General features: G+C 34.9%; 1 protein-coding gene across 1 annotated transcript; it reads left to right on the forward strand.

Moving 5' to 3' along the window:
* The first annotated feature begins 4,672 nt into the window (after positions 1 to 4,672).
* On the forward strand, positions 4,673 to 9,774 carry LOC113333198 (CBL-interacting serine/threonine-protein kinase 1-like). Its single transcript, XM_026579713.1, has 13 exons — positions 4,673 to 5,134; positions 5,256 to 5,318; positions 7,054 to 7,125; positions 7,254 to 7,361; positions 7,850 to 7,930; positions 8,046 to 8,099; positions 8,197 to 8,322; positions 8,424 to 8,636; positions 8,744 to 8,848; positions 8,952 to 9,068; positions 9,158 to 9,220; positions 9,305 to 9,379; positions 9,492 to 9,774. The coding sequence occupies exons 1-13, from the start codon at positions 4,958 to 4,960 to the stop codon at positions 9,570 to 9,572; spliced, it is 1,335 nt and encodes a 444-aa protein (XP_026435498.1). The 5' UTR covers positions 4,673 to 4,957; the 3' UTR covers positions 9,573 to 9,774.
* The last annotated feature ends 570 nt before the right edge of the window (positions 9,775 to 10,344 follow it).

The raw sequence follows: 10,344 nt of genomic DNA on the forward strand, positions 1-10,344 counted from the left end.
ATTGGAATCACCCTTATAAGAGGAACTAAAAGTTACTATTCCAAAATCCTATGTTTAATTCGGGGATTTGAAGTAGAACTCGAATTTTTTACTATCCAACGTTTGGGATGATATCATCTTTGATATTAAGGATTTTGTAAAGCTTAGATACAACCTCAGTCAGTTATTTGGGATGAAAAAATGCTCTCAGCAACGAATGTTATTTTATTGCTTTTCTTCATAAAGTAGTAGATGCTCTCCGGTTTAGGGAAGATTATCACTACTTTACTCCCTTATCACTCTTATACTACTTCATTTTGAAAGGAATTGAGTGTCTTATTATTCCCATACTGTTCTATCAATTATTATATATAAACTAGGTATCACCTCGGCCTACGGCCGGGGCTCAACCTTTTTCGTTTTCGTTTTGTTGTTTGATCGGCTGGTCCGTATTCTACCAAAATATTTTTTAGTCATTCGCAAAACTAATTAGATTATAACGGTCAAACATCGAGCTTATAAGTTAGTTCGGACTTGCGTCCCTAGTATTTGTGGTTGTGTCAAATTAGCCGGGGCTTACAGTCCCGGTCGTGGTCCCTTGAGGATACCATAATATTTTGTTGATCGGGTCAAATTAGCCGGGGCCGTGGTCCCTTGAGAATACTATAGTATTTTGTTGGTCAGGTCAAATTAGCCGGGGCTTACAGCCCCGACCGTGGCCCTTAAACATTCCCTAATGTTTTGTTGGTCGGGGTTGCGACACTTAAATATCGCACATAAATCTTTACCATGTTTTTTATTTTATTTGTTTTTTAAAAATAGTTTTTAGATTAGTTGAGGCTAACTTAAATTTTCTTGAGAAAGTTATGGTACAAATCATTATGCTTATTGGATGATTGAACGTTCAAATGTCTTATTCGATGGACCAGAGTATATCTGGTGTATACGAATAATCTTCATGGAGGGTCATCCACCAAACATAATCCAAACAGACCCTTAGCCATATGTTTACCGTGAAGATGTATTAGTAAGGAGATATTTGGTTGCATTAAACATAAAACCTCTTACCTAATTCACTCCTCTTCCTCTATTAGGTTTTTTTTCTTCTCCTTTCCTCTTTAGACCAATTTTTTTTTTAAATCATCAGCTCTGCTTTCTTTTATTTCACCGTATCCATCCTTTAAATCATCCATAATAATAACTTAGTATTAATAACTCAGTATTATTATGATATAGAGAGACAAAGTTAAGAATTAGAAGTCGTTAATGGAGGGGAAGAACTATAGATAGAAGACCATCTGTTGGTGAAACCGTTAAAGAATGATGCTCTTCTGTTCTATAAATACATCTACTTAGTGTTAGCCTATATTAACGGAAACTTAGTCAAATTAGGAAATCCGACGCTGCAGTCAAATTAAGAAATCCAAGGATCCGACGCCGTTAAATAATCTTTAGAATCATATTTTTATTAGGAAGCTAAAGGATCGGACGGACGTCTATTAGGACATATAACCGATCAATCTCCATCGTGGGATGACAAAATCGATGATCGGATTTGTAAGGCTACACACACAACACTTCTTTTTATAATATAGATTATCGAAATACAAAAAAGTTATTGTTTTGTTTTTGACTTAAAAACAACATTTTTTTGTGTGCAAACTGTGAAATGATCAATTTATATAAGCTGAAGGTAATAACATTTTGATGTCTATTGATTTGAGGAAGATTTACCTAATAAATGAGTCTAGATTATTGAAAAAATACAGCTCCGAAAACCCATCACAAAGATTAACATAGAGTGATCTTTACCCACCGGAAGTCCTATGTTTGTTGTCTCTTCCGGGAGATCCCCGGGATTTCATTCTAAAATTTCTAGTACTATTTTTACCTAATCAATATTATAATTCCATTTTTAACAAAGTTTATCCAAAACGATTTGATTAGTCGTGGTTAACGATTAAATTAAACAATCATATCTTTCACGAGGTCACAGCTAAATGAGCAAAAAGGTAATAATAAAATACCGACCAATAAGAATTTTAGAGTTGGGAATTCTGTGGTCCGATTTTTTTCTGGTCGGTTTCCCGTGGCATTGTCACCTACATTCACTCCATTAATCCATTGATTCTTTAATATCGCAAGTTCTTGCCGAACATGGTACCGCTTCCATTTCACCTTGTTCCCCTCCCGTAAAAAGAAAACATGGCAAACATTGATGAGTTTGGATTATTATTTTTTTAATGAAATATGCATTTATTAAAGAATTAGATAACAATTACATGTGGGTATATGGTACCCATACGATTGTTTAGAACAATTTGATTGAGAAAATTTGGGATTGCCTGGTTCCATATTTTTGTCGGTAGATTTCCAGTTTGGCTTCTATTTGCTGTGTGATTGACTAGACCATATGTCGTCTGGTTTCATTCTATATAGTTATGCCGGATATCATAGTGTGGTATTTGACACATTCTCTTTTTTATTTCATCAACCATTTCTGATATGTATCAAGACGGTACAACAGGAAATCTAACGTAGTGGAGTAGATTTTCTGAGTCTGTCTCGAAAAGAATTTCCGGTCATTGCCTTTTCGTCGCAGCTCTAAATGTAGTATGGCCCTAGCTTCACCTGTTGAAGCAGTCATAATTCCTAATGGATGGTTTATCTTATTCACAGATTATACGCCTGCTATATTTGAAAACCATTTTAAAGACTTACATGCACTAAATTGCTCGTAGTTGATGTTATAAGTTTTTAACGGGAGGTTGCACATCCTTATGTAGGTAAATGTGATGTTCATGAATCATGCTTTTCCTGGCTGCAGCTAAATCCTCCATCAATTGATATGTTTGATGAATCCAGCTGAATACTTCAATGGAAAAGTATGCCCTTGTATAATTGCGGTACATCTTCCTACATTATTGTAGCTATACGGTTATAGTAGAAAAGAGAGGTCGGTTAACAATAACAGAAAAAAGAAGAACTGTTAGATATTTTGTATACTCACCATGTGATTGGTTATGCGGCGTAAGCCGATAGAGAATTTATAGACTGCTAATTGGTATTTGCTGGATGGTGAGATTTGTAGACCCCACTCATCACCGTCTATGACCCCCAACTTAAGTAACCATCCTCCACGTGATTGGGTCTCAGACAACATCCAGCATTCAAGAGAACGTCGTAACCTAATCTGAACAGTCATTTTCCACCTCATTAATAACAGACTCTTTAGCAAATCCGCCGTTCATCTTGCGCCAAAATTCTGCTTTCCCGGTCTTTTTATGGTTTATGGATGAATTTGAAATTCAGATCACTGGTGTCCTCACGCAATATTTTACCACTATACTACATTAGCATTAACATTTCGGGGATCATTTGGCAACAAAGTATAATAGCATAGCAGAGTCTTAGTCCATGCTAAGGTTTTTTCCCCCAACAAAGTAAGGCAATGACATTTACACCTCCAATTCGAGCTCATCTTGAGCTTGCTTTGTAACAGAAACGGGTGTATCTTGACACTAAATGAATGGATTTGATGTGATAAGAATGCTTCTATTCTATGGACCAAAAGTTCGTCTCCTCGCTGTAGACATACTTTTCTTGGTGTGCAAATTTGCATTTTTCAATGAAACACTAATTTTTGGTTTACGCTATAGAAATATCGTAATTTGTGATATTTTAAAGTGTTCATTTGTGGGATAACCCAGATTGCGTGTGATGCCTTTGACCTTATCTGATTTTTTCAATCTTCTCGAAAGCAAAGAAAAATATTATAGTTGACGCTTCAATATTAGAAAATAACCCTACGATTGTGGGGGGATATAAATATTTAATACCGTCCCTTGTTGATATTTAAACTTAACCTTTCCCCACATCTTGGGAATATACCAATTTTCGAAATATTTTTATGCCACGGATATGATCTAAAGCTAACCAAATTAATTTTTTTGGATTAAGAATTTCATTTGAACTTGACCTTTCCTCACTTTTTACTTTTTTCTTCAAAACTTTTATTATTTTTGTAAATATTTTGAGTACGACACTTGGAATTTTCTTTGTAATGATGAGGCCTCTGGCCTTATACAATGTTAATGTGGCGTATTGGGTGTAACTCAATACTTTTGTTTTGTATCCAATTGACTTGGATTTCCTTGTACATTAATCAAATCGATAGCTTATCGATTTGGTTGAAAGAGTCTTGCCAAAAATTTCTCGAAAAAAATAGATAGACCAATATTCATTTTCTTGATTAATAAAATCGAATCGATAGCTTATCAATCCCCGAAAGAGTGTTATTTGTTGACACATCCCGATCCCGGGACGGGCAATATTTCATTCTTTTCATCTGCATATGGTGGAGTAGTTGGCCATGTGCATTCGTTATACACGAGATTTGACTTTGTTTAAAGTTCCACGAGTTACCGGATGGCAAAACAGAAAACGTACGTCGAATACAAACAGGGCTCGGAACGCCTAACGTAAGAGTCTAACTACGATGCATCTTAGGATTCTCGGTTTTACGCGTACGGTTTAAAATATACTAACAGAATCCAATCAGGAATCGATTTCCATGTGGGTTTTCCTTTCCAACTCTTACCAATTACACGTATTTGTTGGGTTAAAATAAAAAAATAGTCCAAGTTTCGTGTAGACTGACTCCATATATTTTCAAGGACGTCGTATAAAAGGGTGAGAGGGTGGGATAGAAGAGGAGTAGAACTAGAAGTAGAAGAAGATCATCGTCATATCTCTTCTTCTTCATAAACACAGAGCAGTTTCGTCGGTTTCACAAAACAGATTGAGTTAGATTTGAGATATAAATATAGATTTTGTGAGAATTACTAAAAACATACAGTAGAGAGATAGAGATTTTGAGGGAAACAGATAAAGAAAAAAAACAGAGGATACTTAATACAGTTTTATTATTGTTAGAGAGACAGAGAGAAAGAAAACAGAGGAAGAAGAGAGTATTTTGATGGTGAAAGAAGTGGAGAAATTGGGAATGCGACTAGGAAAATACGAGCTTGGTAAAACACTTGGTGAAGGAAATTTCGCGAAAGTTAAATACGCTCAGAATCTTGAATCTGGCCAGATTTTTGCTGTCAAGATTTTAGAGAAGAAGAAAATCATTAACCTCAAAGTTAACGATCAGGTATCATATTTTATTTTATTTTTCTAATATCTGGGTTTTTTAATCAATTTTTTTTTCTGGGTTTGTTTCAAAGAGATCAAGATTATCCCTTTATTGATAGTTTAATTTTTCGTTTGTTCAGATTAAGAATGAGATTGGAACACTGAAACTGTTGAAGCATCCAAATGTTGTCAGATTACATGAAGTAAGTTTCAGATTCTTTTCTTCATCCGCAAATTTTTTTTTTGTTAATTACGTCCCTTGGTTTTCTCGCCAACTGGCAATATTATTTTCGGTTTTTTTTCGGGAAATTTTCGCAGCAAAATTCCCTGAATCTATAACTGAAGTTTCTAAATTTAGTCCTGAAATTATCAACAATGGGGGCTGTATAAGATTAGATTTTCCAGGCAGTGTTGTTTAATTCCGACTCCTTGAGATGAATCATCTAACAGTACAGTTAGCAACATCCATGCTGTAAAATTAACACTATTTTTAGAGTACTTTATCAGAAAATTATTTGAGCTTTTTTCCCAAGTGGCATTTTGCTTAGGTGGTGGTAGTGTTTAATGACGAGTTTTGTGTACCTGGCTATGAGCTAAATAAAAAGGGATGATCATGATAGGTTGAAACTTGTAATTAACTCAGTGCTTTTGCTTTTTTAATAAATAAAGAATTTGGTGTTAAGCTAGCGAGTTTCCAACTCAGCTCATTGGTATCCAATGACTTTACTATTGTATTACAATGATGTCGACGGTCATTAATATCATCATCAATGACTTTAACACTGTACTACGGTGATATACTGATATCAGCTGGAGTCTTGATTGTGTGAGTCTAATAAAATCATACGACGGTGTTCAATTCTAATTTTAACTTGATTAACCGAGTTGAGCTGGGCCAGTTTCCAAGTAGATTGATTTTGCTAGGTTAATAAGCTTGGAACGACTTGGGTTTAAGGTACTTTTTGGTTAAGCCAGCTTGCTTTGTCAGCTGGATAAGATTACAAGAACAGTCAATGTTGTCCAACTAGCTTCACCCTTTAATGATGACAAGGCTTATTGCCACTTGCCCATAAACCACTCAATCTCATTATTTTGTTTCTAACTGAATATTTTCCTTGAAAAAGGACCAGATTCTAAAATCCTTAGACTAATATTTTTTATGAAAAGGTAAATAAAATAAATATTTTGTCCACCTTCTGTGGAACAAGAGGCTATATTTTATACCCACCTCATACCTATAACCGGATGAAAATTCAATTTCATATCACCCACTAGATATGTTTTGGCTCTTGTTTTTCTTCACCAAATTTATATAAACCATTCAAAACGGTGAAGCAACAATCATAGATAAGGTTAGGGTTCCCTAGGGTTACATTTGATTTGACACTATGAGCCATTTGGCCTCTTTACTTGCACACAAGAGTCTATTTAGCACTGTTGAGAAGGTATGGCCATATTAAATGGGAATTGTCTCTCTTTTGGACATATCCTTTCAAATCAGTCACAAAAATGATTGGAGTATGGAGTTTGTGTATTCAATTTTAACTCAATAATTGTAAAGTTTGTGTTTGTTATTTATTGGTCCTACTTTAAGTGTCTAGTAGCGGCAGTTTTCCTCATGGATGGTTACACTTACAAGCTACAACTATCTCATGTATGGGACTATAGGGGACCTTGCATGTTCAATTTCCTATCTACTTGCTAGTCCCACTTAGGCCATTCAAGTATAAAACAATTTGTGGCATACGGAGCACCTCTTGTTTGCCCTAGTCTATTCGGGGTGTTGGCATTGGGACTACAGTGTTAAATGAATGATCTTTCTATTTTTGCCTCGTTTTTTAAGTTTCTATTGTTTCAATTGAATGCCCAAATCAATATGGTAACTAGTAGTAGTAATATCTATTTTTCTTCTTCTAATCAATTGGTAAACTGCTGCAGGTCTTAGCAAGTAAGACAAAGATATACATGGTTCTTGAATATGTAGGAGGAGGTGAATTGTTTGACAGAATTGTAAGTAATTTCCGTCACCCTAGCTTTAGTGGTAAATAAATTTTACTAATTAACCGTTCGGTAAGTAATCATTTCGACCTTTTGAAGTGTTACTAATAAAGCTTGTAAATATATTTTTTTCCGTACAGGCAACAAAAGGGAGGGTTTCGGAAGATGTTGGTCGAAAGCTCTTCCAACAGTTGATTGATGGTGTGAGTTACTGTCATAGTAAAGGTGTTTACCATAGAGATCTCAAGGTAATTTGATTCACCAAAAAAATAGTTTTTCAATTTACCTTTTGAAGTAATATACTCCCTCCGTCCCACTCCTAAGTGACCTATTTGAAATTTGCACAATTTTTAAGGCAAGCAAGGAAAATAGTATTTTTAATCATTTTTTACAATTATACCCTTATGAATAATAACTAATGAAATTTAAAAATGGTTTATCTCTCAAAATACTCCACGGATGTTCGCAAATTTCATACAATTGAAAAGCATTTTAAAACACCTACGTAACGAATATAAACATGCCTATCAAATTATACATATTTCATATATTATTTATAATTAACTAAAAGGATAATTCCGGAATATCTCATTGTTTAGTGATATAGGTCACTTATCATTGGGACAAAATCTAAAATCAAATAGGTCACTTAGGAGTGGGACGGAGGGAGTATATTTTACTTCCAGTTGAAATAAGGGTATGTATACTCACTTAGACTTGTTATTCTCTATTACAGTTGGAGAATGTTCTTGTTGATGCAAAAGGAAACGTAAAGATAACAGATTTTGGTCTAAGTGCTTTGCCTAAACATTTTCGGGTACATAATAAAACTGATCAAACCCTTTATTATATAATGCACTGGTAATGGTTGTACTTTGTTTCATTACATTTTGTACGTGTTTGACATTGTTTACTGTTACCTCCATTTTCAGAAAGACGGACTATTGCATACAACTTGTGGAAGTCCCAATTATGTGGCTCCAGAGGTAACAACATGAAAACTTTGAGCTACTTGTTTTTCTCTATGCAATGCTTGATTACTTTGTTAGGATTCTTTTCTTAATTTGTAAACATATATTTCAGATTCTTGCTAATAGAGGATATGATGGTGCAACATCCGATGTGTGGTCATGTGGTGTCATTTTATATGTTACTCTTTGTGGGTATCTACCTTTTGACGATCGAAATCTGGCAGTTCTATATCAGAAGGTATTGAATTATAATCGGTACAATGATAGCTCTCACTCAACATGTGCTATTTTGTCAACTGAAATCAGCTAACTTCCATATCTATCCTGTTAATGGTTCAGATATTCAAAGGGGAAACTCAAATGCCCAAATGGCTTTCAGATGGAGCAAAAAGCTTATTAAGAAGAATTCTAGATCCTAATCCAGTTACCCGAATAACAATTGCTGAGATCAAAGAACATGAATGGTTTATACAAGATCACATTCCTGCTATTCCCTTGGATGAAGAAGAAAATATTAATGTCGATGCTGAGGCCTTCTCAATAAAAGAAGCGGTACGAATTTATAGTCTATTATCTTTTCTCAAGTGCATTTTCTGTAGGCTTTTTTTATGTTATTTTATTTATTATGTCAAACTGATTGGTTTCCCTTCCCATTGAAGCAAATGGACAAGGATAAACAGCCAGGTTCACCAACCCAAATGAATGCCTTTCAGTTAATTGGAATGTCTTCATGCTTGGATCTCTCAGGCTTTTTTGAGAAAGAGGTAGGACATCCGACTTTTCATGCCTCTCTTATGGACTGTGCATGAGCATGTCCAAGTGGCACTAAGAAGCAAAATTGACATGGCATTTTCTTATGAATTACAGGATGCTTCAGAGAGGAAGATTAGGTTCACTTCCAATTATGGCTCCAAAGATCTACTAGAAAAAATCGAGGATATTGTAACGAAAATGGGATTTCAAGTACAAAAAAGAAATGGAAAGGTAACTTCATCATAACTTACATGTTTTGAACATTACAAAATATTTCAATGAACAATGAAATAATTTGCTAGTGAAATATCCTTATGCAGTTAAAAGTGTCGCAAGAACATAAAGGCCAGAAGAACCATACTAGCCTTTCCGTGGCAGCAGAGGTACGTAATTTATCGGTCATCTGAATTTTTTTTACAAGAAAGATATTTTGAGATTCTAATTTTGTAATAACTTTGTCTTTACAGATGTTTGAGATCAGTCCATTTCTTCATGTCGTAGAATTAAGTAAATCGCATGGAGATTCGTCATTATACAGACAGGTATTGACATTGTTACTTTGTTAGTGGTGCTTAAATTCTCAGAATTTGGAGTTAGTAAAATTATTAGAACGTTATATCATTAATATTAACAACCACGATGATGGTGATGCAGATGTGCACAAAACTATCGGATGATCTCGGAATTGCTGAAAGCAAAACCCAGCTTATGTCCCAAGACGTATTGAAAAGCTAGGGGTTGTTCAGATTAAGATCATTGTAGGCAGGAATATGTGTATAGATTTATATGTTAGTTCTTATCCAATTTTTTGTTGTGACTAGAAGCAGAAAATAAGAAATAGATAGCGTCCATTCTTGATTCAAGATGATAAATATGTACATAATATCGATTATATATGAGGGGGGGCGGTGTGTGGAAAGGTACAGTAGTGTAGCTATTCAATCGCATTCAAAGTCTACGTTGTCAGAGTCGCAACATTTAAAATGGAGATAAAAATGGCAAAAGGAACTGACATTAGACCCATTATGAGCACCCATTGGAAGCGTATCAAAACATCTTCTTCATATATTCTTCCAATTCTTCATACCCCAAATAGATTTAATGTTGATGGCAGCCGAGGGATGAGTTTATATAGAGTCAATGGTGATTCTACATGGTGTCTTAGGGATGAGTTTATATAAGGTCATGTTTTGTCCTCTTAGAAAAGACTTAAATCTCATCAACTCCATATTTAAGTAGTTTCTTTGGTTTGGTACAATGTAGTAAATATCGGCCACATCGGCCAATATATCGGCGAAATATCGGATATCGCTCTGGAGCGATACGAGAAGCAGTATAGCGACGATACGATATCTTCCCGATAATATCGACCGATACGAGCCGATACGAAATTTTTACGATAATCCGGTATTGGTAAATTAGTCGTTTTAGGTAAAGATTAAGGGTATTTTGCCGATAATATCGGCCGATATCCATAGTGACTCGTATGATTTTGATTAAAATTGTA

Source organism: Papaver somniferum, unplaced genomic scaffold (genome assembly GCF_003573695.1).
Source record: "Papaver somniferum cultivar HN1 unplaced genomic scaffold, ASM357369v1 unplaced-scaffold_132, whole genome shotgun sequence".
Lineage (NCBI taxonomy): Eukaryota > Viridiplantae > Streptophyta > Magnoliopsida > Ranunculales > Papaveraceae > Papaver > Papaver somniferum.

Coding starts and splice junctions, on each gene's coding strand:
- LOC113333198 (XM_026579713.1), top strand. CDS start 4,958: ATGGTGAAAGAAGTGGAGAAATTGGGAATGCGACTAGGAAAATACGAG. Junction 9,221..9,304: donor GCCTTTCCGTGGCAGCAGAG/GTACGTAATTTA, acceptor TTGTCTTTACAG/ATGTTTGAGATCAGTCCATT. Junction 9,380..9,491: donor ATTCGTCATTATACAGACAG/GTATTGACATTG, acceptor ATGGTGATGCAG/ATGTGCACAAAACTATCGGA.